At 41.5% G+C, this 21,616-nt stretch overlaps 2 protein-coding genes across 3 annotated transcripts; one reads left to right on the forward strand and one right to left on the reverse strand.

Moving 5' to 3' along the window:
- Positions 1–3,041: 3,041 nt before the first annotated feature.
- Positions 3,042–9,970, reverse strand: LOC102078617 (uncharacterized). Of its 2 annotated transcripts, none has more exons than XM_019354524.2 (15): positions 9,613–9,970; positions 8,646–9,143; positions 8,511–8,567; positions 7,839–8,417; positions 7,249–7,326; positions 6,939–7,093; positions 5,574–5,613; positions 5,301–5,498; positions 4,904–5,082; positions 4,639–4,818; positions 4,416–4,529; positions 4,252–4,335; positions 3,849–4,029; positions 3,605–3,763; positions 3,042–3,526 (listed from the first exon to the last, which is right to left on the reverse strand). In XM_019354524.2, the coding sequence occupies exons 1-15, from the start codon at positions 9,746–9,748 to the stop codon at positions 3,360–3,362; spliced, it is 2,805 nt and encodes a 934-aa protein (XP_019210069.1). In that variant the 5' UTR covers positions 9,749–9,970; the 3' UTR covers positions 3,042–3,359. The 2 variants fall into 2 exon arrangements, with proteins under 2 accessions (XP_019210069.1, XP_019210068.1); XM_019354523.2 differs by having other exon boundaries at positions 8,505–8,567; positions 9,613–9,969.
- A 219-nt stretch (positions 9,971–10,189) lies between these two features.
- LOC102078054 (uridine 5'-monophosphate synthase) lies at positions 10,190–11,391 on the forward strand. The gene is made up of 3 exons (XM_005465896.4): positions 10,190–10,416; positions 10,504–10,618; positions 11,069–11,391. Exons 1-3 carry the CDS (start codon positions 10,369–10,371, stop codon positions 11,245–11,247), a joined length of 342 nt encoding a protein of 113 aa, XP_005465953.1. The 5' UTR covers positions 10,190–10,368; the 3' UTR covers positions 11,248–11,391.
- The last annotated feature ends 10,225 nt before the right edge of the window (positions 11,392–21,616 follow it).

The following is a 21,616-nucleotide window of genomic DNA, read 5'->3' on the forward strand; positions in this document are numbered from 1 at the left end:
TGGAACCAGCTGGGATTCAGGAGACAGACACTGTCTCTACCTTTAAGATTAGACCTAAAACTTTCAATCAAACCTTCATTTGTCACATGCAAGTTTGTCTGTGAAGGTTCTCAGTCATCCAGGTCATCGTAGTCAAAGGAGTTTGCAAAGAAAAAGCGTCTGGACTTCTTTAAGTTGCTTGAAGACGTTTCACCTCTCATCCGAGAAGCTTCTTCAGTTCTAAGGTCAAATGGCCGAGAGTCCCAGATTTAAACCCAGTGGGAGTATCCCCCCAAAGAGGGACAAAGGACCCCCTGGTGATCCTCTAATCACATGAACCAAGGTGTGAAAGCGGGTGTGGGACCTAATCAGCCAGGGTTTCGGGTGAGCTCATTGTGAAACCTGGCCCCACCTCATCATGTGAATTCCTGAGGTCAGATGGCCCAGGATCTGTGGATAAAAACATCAAGTTCACCAGGGAAGACACAAAGGATAACTGTTTGCCTTTCCTGGACTGCGCTGTGCACATTGAAGAGAATGGCAACCTCAACATTGAAGTTTACCGGAAGCCCACACACACGGACCAGTACCTCCTCTTTGACTCCCATCACCCTCTGGAACACAAACTTGGAGTAATTAGGACCCTACACCACCGGGCAGAACATGTTCCCTCTAAGCCTGAGGGAAAAAAGAAGGAACACACACACGTAAAGGAAGCACTGAAAACATGTGGTTATCCTAATTGGGCGTTCATAAAGTCAGCAAAGAGGCACAGAAAAGAAGATCAGACACCAGCGAGGGAGGATAAGAAAGACAGACGCAACAACGTGGTCATCCCCTATGTAGCCGGTGTATCAGAGAAACTCAGGAGAGTTTTCTCCAAGCACGACATCCCAGTGTACTTCAGACCCAGCAACACACTCAGACACAAACTGGTTCACCCGAAAGACAAAACTCCAAAACACAGACTGAACAACGTGGTGTATGCTGTACAGTGCAGTGAGGAATGCCCAGACCTCTACATTGGAGAGACCAAACAGCCACTTCACAAGCGCATGGCACAACATAGAAGAGCCACCTCCACAGGACAAGACTCAGCAGTTCATCTGCATCTTAAGGATAAAGGTCACTCTTTCGAGGATGCCAATGTTCACATTTTGGACAGAGAGGACAGATGGTTTGAAAGAGGAGTGAAAGAGGCCATCTATGTCCACTGTGAGCGACCATCTTTGAACAGAGGCGGTGGTTTACGACACCAACTGTCTGCCATCTATAATCCAGTTTTGAGTTCCCTCCCCAGACGCCTTAACGCCCACTCACATCCTGGGCCATCTGACCTCAGGAATTCACATGACAAGGTGGGGCCAGGTTTCACAATGGGCTCACACGAAACCCTGGCTGATTAGGTCCCACACCCGCTTTCACACCTTGGCGCATGTGATTAGAGGATCACCAGGGGGTCCTTTGTCCCTCTTTGGGGGGAAACTCCCACTGGGTTTAAATCTGGGACTCTCGGCCATTTGACCTTAGAACTGAAGAAGCTTCTCGGATGAGAGGTGAAACGTCTTCAAGCAACTTAAAGAAGTCCAGACGCTTTTCTTTGCAAACTCCTTTGACCACATGCAAGTTTGCAAACCCCGACCATACATGCATAGCAGACACCAGGTCAGAGACAGGAAGTAACTGGAAGAACATTGAAATGTACTCAATGGGCAACTGGAGGAGGGGAAAAGAGGCCTCTGCTCATACTGGGCTGCTTGTGGGAGGTCAGCATGAGAACAGAAAACAAAAAACTCGTCTACACAGAGAGCACAGCTTCACATCACAACACCATGAAGCACATGACAAACAGCAGGGTGAGATGTGAGCTGATGTAGACGCAGCCATCTTGCCAAGCAGCTTTTAATCCAGCCTTGGATTCTGTCCACTATAGTTTAAGATGTATTATTTATTTGGTGTAATAACATTTCTGGGATTTTGTAGCTTAAAAATTGAATTTTCATTCCCAAGTAAAGCAAAAATGTAAATTAGCTTTTGTCAAAGCATCAATCATAGCAGTCAGAACGACTTCTTCAAAGACACGTTACTTTATTCTTACAGCAGCATAAACAAATGAAGCTACACACAGTTAAAAACAAACACTTAATTTTTCACATAACTATTGTTTTCTCACCACACAAAGCCTCTCGGCCACCCGGTCTGTCATATAATCACTTTAGGATAAAGATGCTGTGTATGTGACAAACACAGCATGACTCACACACAAACACCCCCACAAAGACGAGGACAGTGGGGGACAGTCAGGGAGTTTGTTTGAAGCAGATAAATGTTTCTGTAATTAGCTCTGTGGTGCTGAATTAGTTTAGACACACAGTGTTAAACACATATTTATATTTATCACACATAGAAGATTGATTTGATTTTAAAGACACATCATCACAGCTGATATTGTAACTGTGCCTGAATCAGCTGCTCCTGTGTCTCGCAGCCGTTAGTCATGTGACTCATCATGGAGTCCACTTCATGAGTCAGTCCCTTTGACGGGACCTGTAGAGAAACTTGAGGTTCTTGTACTCAGTGCGACTGTTTCCAGTCACATCAGGGGAGCATCTATTTTTTTTTTAAAAAAAGAACCGTGTATAAACGTGATTTTAGTTACATCTCTTCCAACCTGAGACTAATATTTACAGGATGTTTTGACTGTATTCATGAGTTCCTGCACTGAGTGAGATGAAAGAAATCATGGAAACCCCCAAATTATCATGAGATTCATGAATACCAGTATTTAAATGTTTTATTGCATCGAGTCAGAAAAGAAAGCTCCATGACACGACTTCCTGTCCACGTGTCTGTGCTGTGAGCCACCGTCAACAAACTGTTTACATGTTTTGATTCCACTTTTTGCTTTTTCTGCTATGATCCAAAAGCTCTGTGTGTCTTAAAGAAGCACAGAAATACATACAGGCTTCAATTATCTGTCCCTTCATCGAATCATGTGTGTGACAAACATCTACAGTTAATGGGTTTTCATAGTAAACAAAGACAGTATGTTTGTAATTGAACTTTTATTCAACCAGGAAGATCCCACTGAAACAAAAACCTTTTTTAGGGAGACCTGACGATGGGCAGCAGCAAGTTACAAAAATGACACAATTAAACACAGGCAGCAACAACATGCAGGCAAAAATAAATAAACAAATTAAAACATTCCATAAAATTCTATTAAAATTGAGAAACTATAACAAATCTATTAGAAACAGTTCCATGTTATAAACTCGGCCTCAATGAAATGAATTGTGTCATTGTCAGTCCTGCAGTTGGCTTCAAGGGTGCTAAATGGACCAAAGCTCTTTTGTTCAGTGTGATGCACGCTGGGCTCTTCAGAGGCTGCAGGCCTGGAACTTCTTGTCAGCCAGCCTGAGAGACACCCAGGTGTTGAGCATGGATGCCCTCAGTTTGCACCACACCAGGTGGTCCCTCAACCCCAAGATCTGAGCTGCAAACTGAGCACAAGCTTCAGGAGACAACACGGTGGAGCAGCCGAGACCTGCAGGACAAAAATAAATAACTGCAAAAACAGCACGTATGATTAACGCTGCACGTTACAGTAAAGAGCTCTGCTCACCACTTGGCATGCGGAGGGATGACCAGACATCTTGTGGTCCCCAGTCTGGAGTGAGAGGAGGGCAGCTGATCACAGGGTAAGCCGTGTTACCAGACATCACTGGGCCGAGGCCGTTACTCCTCCCAGCCACAGCCACGAACACAGTGGGTACGCCATCACCTGCAACACAGCATAAAGAAATGATCCGATTAGAAAGAATCCCAGATCAGAATAAAGACGCAGTTACGTCAGTATTAAAGCACACCTTCATATTCAGCTTTAATGCGCAGCGTCTCATCTGGACCCCTGTGTGCCGAGCTGACTCTGAGGACACAGGGGATCCCGTAGGAGGCGCACGCCTTTCTTATCTTTTCACAATGGGCCACGTCTGAGGTGGAGCCCATTAAAAGCACCACCCTGCTGCTTGCCTGGGGCTCCAGCAGCAACTGTAGACACACAGAAACCATTGAATCATCACTTTATGTCAGTTTTACCTGCTCAAAAGAAAAATCGTACAGCTGTGCTGGTTTTTTCCTGAATGACATCAAAAGCAGCTGCAGGCTTTTGTGATGTTAAACAGTGTTTGTTGGTTTGGATGTTCAAAGCAAAGAAAGAGCTAAACACTCCTACAAGATCAAGAATAGATTAGAGGCATCTGTTTGCTGTACCTTGACCCTTTCAGAGACCCACTCAAAATTCCTCTTCACCATCTGCATTGCCTCTGGGGTCACTTCCTTCAGCTCTCTGTAAACCTACAAAGGGGAAAGAAAAGTTTGAGGCTTGTGTCTTTTTTTCATATCAGCATGAAAATAAATCAAAGTCAGTCCATCACCTGTTTGTCTTTTTGCTGGCTCCGATCTCCAGCTGGCCAAAGCCTCCATGAATCGTTGTCAATCACGTCAGCGAGCACAATCTCTCCACTTTTCACACTGACGCCAAATTCAGTCTATAAGCAAAGAAAAAGTCCTTAGTTGTAGTTCTGCTGCAGCTACAGGAGAAAAGTGATCGCACCAAGATGTGACATTAACCAGCAGGGGGCGCTGCTGCACAGCTACCTTCATGTCCACCAGGGTGCAGTTCTGAGTGGCCCAGGCCTTCTCCACCATCTCAAAAATGGCCACAGTGCTGCGACTCATTATGTCCACCTCACACTGACCAATAGTGAGCCCAGCCACACACAGTTTGGCCTCCAGCAGCTGCTCCTCTGACCACTGAGGATCATTGTTGGCATCATCCTAAAAACACAATCAGTGATGAGTTTGCTGCAACACTCAGACTGAAAACACACGGAGAGAATCACTGCACGCCTGCAAGACTCACTTTAAAGAACATCTCCATCTTTAGAGGAGAAAAGCGGTAGCCCTCTTTGACTCCTGGATTCCTCTTGAGGAAAGATCCAGTCGCCACTCTGCGACACACCCACTCAATGGGTATCATCTGGCAGTGCGCTGCGATGAACGCCGTGTCCGAGTGCTGCTTAACAAAGGCTGTCTTAATGCCTGAGGAGAGAAGGGTGGATATCAGAGCAACCTCAAACTCACAGACAAATTACAACATCTGAGATTAAAAACTATATTTTATTGAATTTGTATACATGAAGTATTATTGCATGATTATCATTTCTGTTCATGTACGAGATTTAGTTTTTCCAGTCACTGAATCAACCTTTGATGCAAGCTGTTGTTTCCAAAACCTTCTGCAGAAATAAAAACCTCACCAGACTCCTGCAGCAGCTGGAACACGCAGCTCGTGGTTTTGTTGGCAATGGCAGCTTTGCCCTCCATCTGATCTTTCCTCACGGCGTTCCCAGCTGTGTTCTGGTCCTTAGACTGGACTAGAACCAGTCCCGGCTGGTCCACCAGCTCGAAAATCTGTTTAGTCTTGCCCTCATTGAGCTTCTGGCCGATTTTTAACTCTGAAAACAAGGAAAGAATTAAAACATGCTCATCTAACTGAAGCTCTAAAGTGCAGATTAAGGCTCGTGCAGTACCTGGGGTGGAGGCCATGGTGCTCGTGGATCCTGAGCAGCCCTGAAAGACAAATCACAAAACACGCCAGTGAACTTACAGAAGAATTGCTTCATTTTAGTCTGTGCACATAAAAGCCGGATTTGATTTCCTAGCAGGCAGCACTTGTTTCTTTTTTAAAGAAGAAAAACGTGGGAACACAAATCGCCTTTTAAAGTGTCACTGTTGTTAGCAACATGTTATCATGCAGCTTGTCTGTAAGGATGTCACATGATTGCCACATTCTTGGTTCTGATGAAATATAAGATACAGTTGTTGAGACCAGGCTAGTTTGAAGTTATTAATGTGATGACAGCTAGACTTTGTTTTTGGTTCATGAAGCTGTCCCACATAGAAATCACACCTTAGGTCATGTGACCCAAATAACCCATTGAGTCACACGTCAGCTCAACTGATGGGACCCTTAATGACCTGCATAGAAACCGTGTGGGTCAACGATCCATCACCCATGAGAGGTGAAATGTCTTCATGAACCAAAACCCTGGTTTCCTTCTACAAGCTTGCAGTTTAATATATTTTTCTTTATTTCCCAATTACATTGAATTTAGAAAGTCAACCAGACAACCACAGGTTAGCAGATTGCACAGGACAGAAGAGCTAGCTCATCAGGCCAGGACGCTGTGGTCTGTTTACACCTACAGGCCAGTGGCAACTCTTTCAGTGGTGATGTGCACATCCTGGTTTGAGTGGGGAGCCGTTATGTGAAAAGGCGATGACATCTCTGAACGATTGTTCATCAACTTACAGTGATGTGATTGGTACACATGGTACCAGTTTGCATACTGACGATCCTGAAACTGAACTGGTGGCTCATTGTTAGTCAGTGGTGCTGGTTTCAGTTGTTATGCAGCTGTTCTGCACTGTTAAGGTTGTGGTCAGCTGATACTGACGAAGTCACCTGGATAAGCAGTGAAACATTTCTCCCATTAAAGATCCTGTGACCAGATGAACAAAACCAACTCTCTGGAATTTTCTAACATGGATTAGTGAAAAACACGTAAGACATAACTTTTCCTCAGGTTTGATTAATAAACGTCAGCCCAACATACATCATAGAGCTGCAGCTTTTGGCTTTACAATATTTGCATTAATCAATTAATCTTTGTTTTTGCAATCTGAAACAATCTGAAATCTAAACATGTTAAAGTTTACAATTATAATTTTAATGTTGGGCATTTTTATTTGAAAAATTATGAACTTATTATATAATAATTTATCACTCGATTAATCAAGTAGTTGGGGTAGTTTTAATAAACGCTGGTGTGGGTTCTTTTATGTCTAAGAATACGTCAGTTTTGTAATGGTCACATGAGATCAGTGAATGTTACCTGTGGCGATGGAGCAGGGGAGGCCACTGAACAGACTGAGTTGATCTTTATTATGGGGATATGGTCCTGCTCTTCTTTACACTGGGTGTGCAGTCTGTCAGCAACAACAGGGCCAAGAGGGTTCAGCTTTTTCACTGATGTGTGCAGTCCAGGGTCTGGAAGTAAGAAGGACAAAGGTTAACGTACTTTTTAAGTACGAGTAGTGGAACATGTCAGCTCCTAACAGGGTTTCACGAGTTGTGCATTGTATTAGCTCACAGCCATGTTCTTATCCATATTTAATTATTTCAGAAGGAGACACATTTCAGACCTTCATCCACAGCTTTCCTCTTCAGTCTTCTGTTTGATGCAGTAGTATTCTCTTTATCGACCTCACTCTCAGAAGCACCTGCAAAATTATAATATTTAAGGTGATTACAAAAACAGATATAGATATGCTTCTTTGCTGCAAAAGAAAAGAAATGTCTTGGTGCTAAACAAAGTAAGACTGGCTTACGACCACCTCGAGACTCATTTTTAAATAAAACACATCTTAAAACCACTTCCTGTGTGGCTGCAGCTCAAGTTGGACCAAGTTGTTTACTGACTGGAAAGTTGGTAGTTTGAAAATAATATTTATTTCCCTCTAACTTCAAGTCTATTCAGTGTTAAAGGGTCAGTTTACTGAACCACAATTTCTCTGTAGATTTTAAGGTTTGAATTAAAATACTAACTAATATCTTTTGTTGATATAAGTTTTTAAGAAATGTTTTAAGGGACAAAAAACCCCAAACATTTGTTTTTGGCTGTCCGTGGTGTTCCTGCTTGGTTATCACTCATTGTAACTGACCACTGAAAGCATTGTGTAACCTTTTGATCTAATTCATACTGAAGATAATGATGATTAAATGATCTGCTCACTCATCAACATGTGTTCTTGATCCAAACGATGCTCCTTGATTTTATGCCGCTCTGACTCGTAAGTGTTTGATGCCTCGATGGTTACTGATAAGTCAGAATCAGAGGTGCAGGTTTTGTCCTCCACAGCTCTCCTCGTGTTTGCCAAGTTGCCGTCCACCTTATTTTTCTCATCACAGTTGTCAGATATTGTAAGTCTGTCTGAATCTGCTCCTGGTTCTTGCAGAGAGTCGTCAGTCCTCTGATTCATAATGGAGTCCACTTCTTCGTAGAACCTCATGAGGCATCTCGGGTCAGCTTCATCAGTCTTGCCCCTTTGGAGGGACCTGTAGAGATACTTGAGGTTCCTGTACTTAGTGTGACACTGTTTCCAGTCACGATCAATGCCTTGCTGCAGCAACCTGCTCGAGATCTGGACAAAGATGTCCCTCTTTCTGGTTGAGCTCTCCAGCTTCCTGCGTATGCGCTCATCGGACCAGACTTGGATCAGGGCTCGCACCTCTTGGTCGCTCCAGTTTCGACCAGCGTCCGACACTGTGACCACTTGGTCAAAGCTGGAGTCTGTGTGTGCTCGATGGGCATCTGGAATAAAAGAACAGATATGGAAGGAAAAGCTTACATATGCAGCTAAACTCCACAGGTGGCAGATTCTTTTCTTTGTTGGCAAACCTGAACTTCTCTCTCTCTTTATTTCCATTTCTCCGTCCATGTTGCAATCGTCACTGTTGTCATCTTAAATAAGGAAAAATAAGAAAATTATTTTCATGGAGTCTTGAATCTAAAACAACTGCTTGCAAACTTGATGCTTACCATCATCCATGTCGATGACCACCTCCCTCTCAGAGCCTGTTATCTGCCCCGTGTGGCCTGCTGGTGTTTGTAGCCTCCCTGCTTCCAATTCACCATCATACAGTCTCTTCTGCATCTCCATGCTCCCATTTTCCAGTCCTTTGTCCAGTAAAACAGCTTCCACTTCATCAAAAAACTTCATGTACTTCCCCAGGCTTCCTGCACTGCTGCCTCCTGCAGCGTGTGCACTTTTAGCAATCTTATAGTCATATTTCAAATTCTTGTATTTTGTACGGCATTGTCTCCAGTCGCGTATCACCCCATATTTTCTTTGCATCTGCTGAGCCATCTCTTGGAAAATGGATTTGTTGCGCAGCGTGCTTTTCAAACGTTCCCGAATGTTGCGGTCGGCCCAGACGCACAGCAGCGCTCTTACTTCATCATCTGTCCAGTGGCGGATTCCCTCTTCAGCAACATTCATAGAGTCAGAAACAGCAAAATGAAATTGAGTCTTTATCCCTGTGCAAACATGAAGACATTGTCATTTTTGGCTAAATGGTGATTTAAAAAAAAAGAAACTTTAACCTTCGAGGATCCACATACATGGACATCACATTTTAGGTTATTTAGACCAAAATACTCAATTTTGCTCTACAAGGGCCTGATATCCACCTCCCAGGACATTATACTGCTACTCTTCTCCTCATATGTGGCTCTCATTTTTCTTAGAAACAAAAATCAGGTAAAAAAAAAAAAAATCATTCTGATAATTCTTTGTTTTTACATTCAACAGATCCCAATCAGCCCAAATATCAAAGAGAAATTACAAATGCATGCCATGGAAGAGTTCAGGTCTTAGGAGGTTCATGTAAGTGTCTGAGTTTTTAGCACAAGCAAGCTTTATCCTTGGATGCTAGTTTTTGTTTTTTCCCAAAGTGAACAAAGTCATGTTATCATCATTAGTACAGTTGGTGTTGAACACATTTACCTTGCTGGACTGGGTAGATTCTTCTTTGCTTATCCACACCTTCTTCCTCCTGTGGCCTTTCCAGCGGCCTTTCTTCCACTCCTGCGCTGTAGTTCACTGACGTGCCTGCATCAGGCTTCTTGCTCTGAAGTCTCATGCTTCTGTATTAGCTGAGACTCCTTCCAGCTGCGCACAACACTGAGCCTCCTCAGACGCTCTGAAATCACCTCAAATGTGCTTCTGCTCTCTACTACGTGCTGTTGTCCACCCTGGTCCCACACTGAGAGTAGAGCCAGCACCTCAGCCTCCCCCCACTGCCTCTCCACTGAGCCTTCACCCTCCCCCACCTCACTATCACCCCCTCTTTGTCTCTCTGCTCCTCTCTCCAAGTTTGAGCCGACCCGGAAACGCTTTTCCGCCCAGCCTGTCTGCTGCACGGTTCCCTAGGAAACCAGGCAGTTAAGCCTGAAAGCAACGCCTTCATGCTGAAAAGCTGCCTCACCAGTGGCTTAAGCTGTGTGCTGAGGGGCGGGACTAAGTGTAATCTGAGAAGCAGCTTGGTAATGACTGAAACTGCAGGAAGACGACTCTCCATATATGGCAGCCTCACAGCAGGGAAGCAAATCTGCTTTTTTGTTTTGGGGTGAATTTTGTTTCTGCTCCATTTGGCCCTCGTTAAACCAGTTTTGATTTGCCTCAAGGGAACCGTTACTGACTCAGAAAGGTCTGAGCGCTGCAGGAAAGCCTCCGGGCCGAGGCTGTTTGCTCATAGCTCAGATGAGCTCCCAGGGATCACTGGCTGCTGGTGAATACACAAAGGCTGCGGTGAGCACATCTGTGTGGGACTTGTTCTCAGTTTGTTTACATGTGCTTTGTGTTCTTTTCAGCTTACAGCTGTTTTGTGTTGCACAGGTGCAAATGGCAGAGGAGCACTCGGACTTTGTGATGGGGTTTATCTGTGGCTCCAAGCTCACAGAGAGGCCAGAGTTCATCCACATGACCCCCGGGGTGCAGATGCAGGCTGGAGGTAAATCTGACTGCTTCTGTTGAACATTTTCACTTTTATTCATAAATTCACACTAGAAGAACTACAAAGTGAGGTGTGCACACAGTGTTGATATGAAACCCCCCGAGTGAAGACACATGAATACACAGTGCATGCTTTTAGTGATACATCCTTTGTTGTTGTAACTCGTGGAGCCCCATCCTACACAGTCTGTACAGCTGAAGGTGAAGCCTGCACCGTCTGATCAGGAGATTCAGAGATTTGTGTGAAGTCGTTCTGTTTTTGTAAAGTTCAGGCCAAACTGCACCTCAGACAACCTTGAAGTCTGCTTTGTGCCACGACTCATTTCTACCACAGGGTGGTGCTGTAGTACATCAAACTAGCTATAGCTATTGCTAATCTCCCAAAGTCTGCAGCAGTCTCCCCCTTTAACCCCATTTCCCTTCTCTCGGTCTCCTTCCCCCCTTACAGGAGATCTGCTGGGCCAGCAGTACACCACTCCAGAGGAAGTTGTCTACAACAAAGGCTCTGATGTCATCATTGTGGGACGAGGCATTTTGGCAGCCTCTGATAGGGCGGAAGCTGCAGAGTTGTACAGAAAGTCGGGCTGGGACGCTTACAGACAGAGAGTGGGCCAGAGCAGCATCTGAATGTTTTTCTGTGAGTCTGTTGTGCTCAGTGCTGTCAGTGCTGCTGCAGGCTGAGGGTCACAGACACCAACAGACTCAATAAACTGATCCACAAGACCAGTAATGTTGTGGGGATGGAGCTGGACTCTGTTAGGTGGTGTCTGAGAGGTGGATGTTGTCCAAGATAAGGACAATAATGGATAACACCTCCCACCCACTCCATGACATGCTGGCTGGCCACAGGAACAGGTTCAGTGAGAGACTGAGATTACCCATAATGCACCACTGAACAACACAGGAAATCATTCCAGCCTGTGACCATCTCCCTGTACAACTCCTCCATCTAACACACTGTAAACACTGTAGTTACACCTTTTTACACAAAAAACAAATAAAATGACAACGTTCACAGGTTGGAGTCCAATCATATATATTCCACCTCTGTAATATTCTTTGTCAGTATTCTTGATATTTATTTATAATCACCTTTGTAAATATTTTATATTTATAATTCAGTGATTTGTATATATTACTGCTCTTTCCTAAATTTGTAAACTCTGTAACATATTGTATATGTAAATAGTTTCATCTGTTACTGTCTTGGAGCAGCTGTAACTCATAATCTCCTCAGGGATTAATAAAATATTCTGATTGTGAAATAATTCTGCCTCCAGTTTGAAAGTGCAGCTGTAACAGGACCTGTGCAGGTAAACTGAGTGTTTGTAGGCAGCGTGTGATGATGTACATGGTAATGTTTGCTTCTGATATCACATCAGTGTTTGACACTTGCAGCTTGTTCTTGGCAGGTGTGTATTTTACTGTTGTGAACAGTCTGCCGAGCACTGTTGTGTTTAAATGCTGAACTGTAATCTACAAACAGCAGTCTCACATAGTTACTGTTTATTTGTCCACATGGCTGAGAGTGGTGTGCAGGACGTGGGTGATGCGTCCTCTGTGGATCTGTTTGGGTGAATATAGTGAAATTTGATGCTTAATTTTGCAGTGAAACTTGTTTCTTGGATGGAAAAGAGACTATATAGCAACACCACAAGCTGCACATACTGGAAGAATACGTTTTATATGTCAGGTAACACTGTAAGAGAACTATAAGCTTTATACTGGTGTCAGTTTTTAGTGTTTTTGCACTTTTTTAGTTTGTTTCTGACAAACAGGAAAAATCTTAAACTGTGATGGAAACAGAAAGGTTTTCTCGTCTGTGCTGGAATCTCACAGTTTTTAACTGTGACCTGTTAGTTTTTAACACTTCTTCTCTGCTCTGTTCAGGAAAATCCTCCCACACACCCACTGACTGTTAAACTTATGTAAAGCTACTGGTTTTTGTGGAATTACAGGGATTATTTTACATAACCATCATCTTATCATTGCATTAATTATCATTTTATCGAAGCGTTTATTGAAGCTGCTGGCATTATGTTATAATTTATATTATAGGGGTTATCATAATCAAATATTAACATGTTTATTACAGGTGCAGTTATAACTACTTCAAAATGATTGAGTTAATATATATATATATCATAACTCATAGGCTGAGTATATTGTTAGAGTAAAATAGTAGCTGAGCAAAGGCCTGAATGTATTCAGCTTCTTGTGGCATTTGAGTTTGCTTAGTTACAGGTGACGGAAGGATGTCCAGTCCATGGTGACCTCAAAGGCCTTAGGTCATCACCATATTCTTAAGAGTATGCCACAAGGAGGAACTTCTGTGTTTGCATTTAATTCTTAAAATACATGAATGTTCTGTACATGCAAATTATGTGCTTGTAAACGCAAGAAGGGGCGTTACAATACCCTGATGTTATAAAAGCAATCTAGAGTGTATTTTGGGTAGAGATGTACAACTGTTTTGCAGTTTACACCTCTCCACGCTGCGTGCATTAAAATCAATTGTTTGAACGACCTCTTCTGGACTATCATTGTTTTGCTCTCATCCTCAATTTCGAACCCGTAACATTTGGTGCATTGGCCGAGGTTGAGTAGAGAGAGTTGGAGAATGAGACTGAGAGGGTCCAAGGTGCTCAAACAGGCAGACACGAGTCAGTGGTCGAAGTGAGTGGACATAAGCCGGCTTATTCAAAGGTAAGGCACTACCTGTTGAATTATTTCCAAACAGTGCTGAATTGGATCTGACAAAATTGAAAGTCTACTCACTGAAAATTACTGGTAAAGGTCTGTTTTGATTTTGGTGAAAATCTCATGAGAAGTTGAAGTTGAAGTAATGATAAGTTATAAGTAAAAGTGAGTTAGAGTCTCACTAAAGGTACCGGGTTAAAGTCCCAAAGGAATAAGAATAAAGAGGATTTAGAATAAAGAGGATTTAGAATAAAGAGAATTTAGAATAATAGGTAATTGGTGAAGTTTGTGACATTAAAGTCTCAATTGAATATAAAGCCGGGCTTGGACACCGATATGGTGGGTTGGTGATTTTCGGGGTGTCTTCAAAATAATTAAATTGTATAGAACGGGACTCTGGGAGTCTAACAAGTGCATTGTTCGGAGGTGACGCTCCCAATTTCCTGGGGACGCTCAGGATTTTCCGTTGGACGGGATAGTTCGATTGGCAATCGTGGACAACTGAGGACGGTCCAAAATAGCTACTGACTGGGTCAGTTTACCGTCCGGGACGGTGGTTTGCACTTTTTTGGTCAGTAGAAACCGGGTTTCGGGCGTGTAACTTTTAACTTAAAACTTCGGGGAAGCCTGGGATGTGAAATGTCCCCAAAACAGAGCTTTTCGGCAGGGGTTGAGTTGATTGATGCTTTTAAATTGTGTAGGGTCTTAGATATTTGACCACGGCCCGGGGCCGAGACTGGTTAAATTGATCACAAAAAACTCAGGGAGTTTGTCCCTTGGAGGGTTAACTTAAAAATTGTCTAAATTGTGTAGGTTTTGAAATGAGAGGCCTAAAATCTGTGCAGTTGTAATCATAGGACGTCTGTGTAAATATATTAAGAGACTTGTCTGAGTCTGTGAGTCAGGCTGGTATTATTTTTAGATTGTGTGTGTGTGAGAGAATGCAAATAAGGCAGCTGAGAGGTCAATAGAGTATGAGGAAGTTTATAGAGACTGCTAGACATTGCTGAGGGCTGTATTTAAGACGCTGGATTTGTTTATCACAATATTGTAAGTAAAGTTTTATTTCTTGCCATGACTGTATGACTTTTGCGGGGTTTTGAGATAGGATACATAAACGGTTGATACTTAAGACCGTTACCTGGGTTCTGAGAAGTGAAATTGAATTTGAGATAATTTAATTAATAAAGATGTCTGTAAGCGATGTGTGTTTTGGGGTGTCGAAGTAAGATGTTTTAGGATTTTTAGATGGGTTTTGTTTCAGTTTGAGATAATATATACAGTTACATTTTCTGTGTGTGTGTTGTTGAGTGACAACATGCGCAGTTTAAATAAAAGGCGCTGTTCCTTCCTCTTTTTAGTTTCAAAACACAGAGGCTGTTAGATTAAATTACTGTGAGTAACGGTTTGACTTTTGACTAGGGAAATAATATGTTCACTTTGGGTCTATGAAGATATTTGACTTTTAGTGATGTTATGAGAGGTTGAGTTTATTTTTCTGTTTAAAAACACATAAGTATATGCACTTAGTACACCCACTCAAGAAATTATTGTGTGACTGATGCTACAAAACTGACCTAAAGAATGGTGATGTGTGTGGAGAAGTGTTAGTTGTCCTGATGTGTGAAAGAGCGCTATTAAAATGTGTGTGAGTGAAATGAAGGCATATTGATTTTAGATCAAGATTTAGTAGAATTACTGATTGTTTGTAGACTGTGAAAATTCAAAGGGAGACAGAGTCTAACTGTTGCTTGCAGGAAGTCTCGGTGGAGGTTGCTGCAACAGGAAGTATGTGAGTGTGTGTGGGACAGGAAACGCATGCCCATAAAAGGAACTGAGTGTGTACAGAAAGAACACAGAGAGACAGATGAGGCCCATGAAGCAAATGAAGCCTTTAAGAAAAATGAATATAATACTAATTGTATGCTTTAGTGTGTCAATACAGGTGGACTCTCTCAACATTGGAACCTTGAGTTCAGCAGCAGAAAAGTAGATTAAAAGAATTGGGAGAAAATAAGCCAGTCTTTGGCTCGAAATTGTGCGGCTGGATCTCTCACTTTGTCCCTGAAGCGGAGAAGAAGTTCAAAGGACAGTCAATCGCCTGATGAAGACCGATAGAACATCGTGGACTTGAATACAGCAGGCAAACGACAGTGCCACTGATCCAGTAACACTGATGACGACTGACGACCAGCAGCAGCATGTAAGAGTACTGCAACATGTACTGTGAAAATACAGGCTGGGCAGTTGAACAGTGGGATAAAGAATTGTGGTAGAGCACTGGACATTGACTGTCATATTTGCCATGCTTGAAGTAATTTTGGAAGAGAAGACTGGAGAAGAAACAGAGAAGAAGACAACAGCTGAGTTGAGACTGTGTTTGCTGGAGCTTTGAAGCCCGAACAGGACATTGTGCAGAGAGGACCAGTGAGAGATGAAGCTGGACGAGTTTGACTGCGAGAATATAGGATATAATTGGATTGAAAAATTGAAACCTGAACTCATGAATTGTTTAGGGATGTCCACCACAGCATAACAAAGACGTAAACATTAGAAAAGGTAAGAATAATGAAAGAAATAATTGTCATTACCTTAATGAATAGAAAACACACATACAAATTGTTACATGTGAGATTATTTTTGAAACGAATCAGAAGTGAGATAGTTTGAATGTAGAGCTCAGTGAAAAGATGCATTAATTAAATATGAATACATGAAAATGCAATGAATACATAAGGATGCAATGAAGAAAACAGCTTACACTGCATTTACATGACCACATAACGCAAGGAAGAACACGCTTACATACATGGCATAATTGGTATTTTTGAATAGAAAAGAGAAATGGGTCGTTTAGGCGTCCGTCATAATAATGAAAATGTTTTAGTTTGTTATTTCTCCAGATGCAGGAGTCGGACGAAAGTACAGGTTGACATGAATGGATAAGTTAAGGCAAGTTTCTGGTGGAATTGTTCACAGAATGAGGTGTCCAGGAACCTGAAAAGCAAGCCCTAGCTCCTGGCTGAAGACCAGGAGGGCGGTAATTTAAGGTGAGAAATCAAAACAGAGGGTTAGTAATTCGAGGAAGGAGAAAACTGACTGTTTAACTGGAGGGGTGGAAAGGTGTCTGACAGACTGCGAAGCCATAGATGCAAAATACCACACACAAACAGAAAATGCATTAACCGTACAAAGACAAGCTCATGAAGCTTGTCTAATCAAAGCTTGATGCATAGAGACATTGATTTAAAACCTGGCTAAGAACATAAGCATATGCAATGAAGATCTGCTTGCTGCTTGTATGAGTGAGAGAATGGTGTGAATGGTTAATACAATTGATGGAAAGATTTAAAAAAGATGGAAAAAACACAAGAAAAGTATTAAAGCAGTTTTTAAAAGGGTGACTTAGGAGTGCTCTTGCACTGATTGATCAAAACAAGTGATTAGTATAGAAAGAAAATGAAAATAATTGAATAGTGGCATGAGGTTTAAAAAAGTATTTCTCTTGCCAAGTTAAATTGTTGAGATATGGCTGAGTATGCAAAAAAGTTTGAGAGCTCGTGTGAATGTGGACAGAGGAGCTTGCTGTGTGTGTGTGATTGAGGCCTTAAAGGAGGGGTAGATTGTTCAGAGCTGAAAATTTGGTTAAGAGGTTTTAAATTGGTGTTGACATATTGTGAGAACGTGCTTATTTGTTAGGTTGAATGTGAGTTTGGTAAAGTGCGTAAAGGGGGATGTTGTGTACAAAACGGTGAAGCTTTTTACGTTTTGGGTGTGTGGTATGGGTGAAATTTAAGATTCTTGAAGAATTTTGAGGTTGTTGTTTTATTTTAAAGAGGGAGTTTTAATAAACATGGACATGTTTAAGGGGTTTTGTAACAGTGCACTTATAAAGAAAAAACCTGTCAGGTGATTTTGTTTTGTACTTTGATGAGCTAATACTCAGCTCTCTTTTTTCTCATTTTTGTTCTAAGCAGGCCTGCAAAAGAGTGGATAACAGCGCTGAAAATTCTCGGTGACCTTCTCCAGATTACAATGGGCAGAGGAGAAGGCTAAGTCTCTGTCTAAAAGGATTGCCGCGAGCCAATCCAGTCTAAAAGCAGAAAGAACTATTTTCTTAAAAACAAAGTAAAACAAATAAATGAGTTGATGTTGCTGAGAGTGAAGACTGAATATTTGCGAGATAGTCTCCACTGTCAGCAATACCTGATGTTAATGCGTATGAGTGAATGTGTGTAAATGGATGGTGACTGGACGGACGAGGCAGACCATAGGTTGGACCGACTGGACACTGAGATAAAGACTGGACTAAGGTTGGACACATGACTGATAACTTTTCTGTTTTAAGTTTTCTTTTTTATAATACAGGTTGGATCATAAGTGAGGAAAAACTGAGTATGAAATGTGAAGTTCTGGTTAACACACAGGTTTTTGTTTCTAGGACGTTTCAAGGATGCAGGCTGTGGATGGAGCCAAGAAAGGATTTGACATGATGATTAATTTGATTTCATTCCTTAAACACAGGTTTAAGCTCCGGAGCATTTATACATAATATGATAGGACTAAACTTTTCTTTTAATTGCCTAACCTGAGTGAAGGATTTTGAGTTTGTAACACATGAGATGTGTCACAAAAAGGGGGGTGGTAATATATGCGATTAGCTATATGAAATGTGTTCTTTTAGGGTTACTAAGCAAATGTCTACGTGACCTTTACCTAATAACCTTTGTGATGATAAACTTGTTTACCGACTTGCTCTCTTGTAGAACATACAGACTTAGGAAAGGGGAACCTAAGCTCCGAGTTTTGAGAATAATTCTGTTAAGTTGACAGGAAACACGTCGGAACAGCCAGATAGGGCAAATGTGTTAGAGCTTGTAATTAAATGTGGGACTTGAAAAGAGGAAGCAAATTTGGTACAGGACGTACTTGAGATGATCAGATGAGAGAAGGGGACGGTCAGGAATAGTTTAAACTAAGATTGAGAAAGTACATGGGGTAAAAGGGGGTGTAGCTTCAGGGCAGCTCACAGCCTGGTGTAAACGCAAGGTGCTGTCACACAGCTTAAGTTATTTGGTTGATTTATTTTATGACAAAATAATAAGGAAATATTAAAAATATACAACACGTTGAGAAGATCTCTTTTGTTATAGTTTAGTGTTTAACATGGAAGATGCCTCTCTGGAGCTTCTCTCCTGATGCTACTTCACCAAAAGAAGCTTATTTATAGAGACTATGTCAGCTCCCAAACAGACAACAACAAACCAAGACTAGCAAAAACAATCTGAATATAAATAATAACAAATAAAGAACAATACAGAATCCAAATCTGAACCAAAGAACAAAATAGTGAAATGTGGATTATTGGGTTTTTCTCTGTATATATGAAGCATTTGTAATGTGTATTTGCTCATTATCTTGTTTTATGTACGTTAATGATGAAGGCTTGTAGAGGCCAGTTTTTACTCACAAACAAGTGCTCAGCCAGACTGAAAAACAGGAAGCTGTAGTGCACAAGGCATATTAATAAATATAGACACAAAAAGAGGAACTTCCGATATAAACAACGTTGAAAATGTGTGAAGTATAAAGTACCGAAATAACACTATATAAGTCACAGTTGATGATTCTAATGTTAGAGAGCTCTTGCAACTGGCGTCTGAGCTGTGCAGAGGTCGCTCTTAAGACAGGTACTTATGTAGGTTAGCATAAGGTTGAGTCCAACAGAAGCAAGGCACCCTAAATGCGCACAGCATGCAGCAGGGGCTGCCAAAATAATATAGGACAGGTTGAGTTCATTTTATACACAATGCATAACTGTGCTTGTTTAGAGTTGATGTTCCGTCCAAAAGGGTTTTAAGCTTCACTGGTGAGAGTGTCCAGGTGATACATGTTGAGGGAAGATGAGAACATAGCAGGTTAATTGCATGCACGCTTACAAACACACATGATTAATATATAGGCCAGGCCAGAGGCCTGGACTTGATGCAGCTTTCAACTTTACAGCTCCTAACTTGCAGGAATGGCGGGGAGTGTAAGGAATGAATGCAAAACATGCTTACAGACACAAACATGACAGGGGTTTATTTTACAGGGTAAAGGTGGACCACAGGTTGCTTTGTTTCTGCTTAGCAACTACTGAGGTAAATGGTGTTAAAGATAAATATGCAATAAGTGAACAGGAAATGTGTGAGGGTGAGCCGGGTGAAACAAAATGTTGTAGATAATGGAAACTTGTCTAATGGGCATTAACAGTAATTTTCGCATGTTATGTATATGCTTGAAGCCAAAAGAGGCGTAAATCCAGATAGAAAACTTTGAAGTGCGCTTTTTAGCGGAGATTTAGGCTGACAGGGGGATGGTGTGTATTTTACTCAGGTTGTGTTTAATAAAGCTAAAAGTGTTGCTCACACACATAAAGAGTATTGAGATTAAATAAAGTTAATATAATGGATAGAGCCCAGAACATGATAATATATAAGTGAAATCAAATGTAATGTTTGATTTCAAAACAATCAGGCTAGAAATGTGAGTAACCTATGTTTAAACTGTGAAAAAGTGGGTTGATTTCCATAGAAAAACTGTAGAAAAAACAAGAACTCAAGTCAGGAGGACCAAGTTAGAAAATGAACCTGAAGATGGTCTCATGAAGAGATCTGCTGTTGGGGTGTGCTGAGACTGGACGAGTATTTTAAACAAGTGAAGGAGAAATGGTTGAGTGTGTGTTTAAGTGTAGATATGTGCTTGATATTGATATATATATGTATATATGGGGGTTTTCATAGTTATTCTAAATGGCACCTCAATGGTTTAATAATTAGCCAAGAAATGTGTATTGAACTCTCCACATACATTGAAACTGCGCAACTCTGAGTGGGCCATGCAATCAAGCAACTGTTACATATCTGCATTAAACTAGCCAACATAGACTCACCACCACATGATGCAGGATGTTGCCCTGCAGTGGGGGTAGAAAATAATTTGCAAACCAGGGATCTTATGTTGATTATAATATGCTTACTTATGTAGACACACACACACACAGAAGGGAAAAATGTCAAAACAAAACAAAAAAAACAACTTCCCTTAACCTGTCAAGCACAGGAGCAAAATAAAAATCTCTTTGGGCTCTGTTAAAATTTCTTTAGTAAAAGTGTAAAAGGCCAAACCTAAGAGGTTGGGCAACCCGGAAAGTCCCTCCAGTATCAGGAGTTAATAGTCAGGAAACATTCTTCACTTTAACGCCTTATATCTGAAAAATGATTGACTCATAGATGCAGATAGACATACAAGTGCACATACATCCAGATGTGCATTTAGACATTAAAAGTGTAGAGGCATGTACACACAGATTGGCAAACCGGTACAGAGTCTAACTGAAGAGCTTAACAAAGCAGACGTGGCAGTAGGGTTTGTGATTTTGCCTGATATGATATTGGGAACCAACTTTGAATAATGACAGGAACCTTAGACGAACACAGTAGGTTAGTAAGGTGTAGCAGAGAGAGGGTCAGAGCGAAGGTAGTGGACCTGGGAATGGTGTAGTGACGTCTTTGGAAGACGTCAAAAGAGGGAATTGTGGAATTACAGGGATTATTTTACATAACCATCATCTTATCATTGCATTAATTATCATTTTATCAAAGCGTTTATTGAAGCTGCTGGCATTATGTTATAATTTATATTATAGGGGTTATCATAATCAAATATTAACATGTTTATTACAGGTGCAGTTATAACTACTTCAAAATGATTGAGTTAATATATATATATATCATAACTCATAGGCTGAGTATATTGTTAGAGTAAAATAGTAGCTGAGCAAAGGCCTGAATGTATTCAGCTTCTTGTGGCATTTGAGTTTGCTTAGTTACAGGTGACGGAAGGATGTCCAGTCCATGGTGACCTCAAAGGCCTTAGGTCATCACCATATTCTTAAGAGTATGCCACAAGGAGGAACCTCTGTGTTTGCATTTAATTCTTAAAATACATGAATGTTCTGTACATGCAAATTATGTGCTTGTAAACGCAAGAAGGGGTGTTACAATACCCTGATGTTATAAAAGCAATCTAGAGTGTATTTTGGGTAGAGATGTACAACTGTTTTGCAGTTTACACCTCTCCACGCTGCGTGCATTAAAATCAATTGTTTGAACGACCTCTTCTGGACTATCATTGTTTTGCTCTCATCCTCAATTTCGAACCCGTAACATTTTATAAAATGATTTCCCACTCTGGAGAACAATTCAATTCAATTCAATTTTATTTATATAGCGCCAAATCACAACAAAAGTCG

Source organism: Oreochromis niloticus, unplaced genomic scaffold (assembly GCF_001858045.2).
Source record: "Oreochromis niloticus isolate F11D_XX unplaced genomic scaffold, O_niloticus_UMD_NMBU tig00000734_pilon, whole genome shotgun sequence".
NCBI lineage: Eukaryota > Metazoa > Chordata > Actinopteri > Cichliformes > Cichlidae > Oreochromis > Oreochromis niloticus.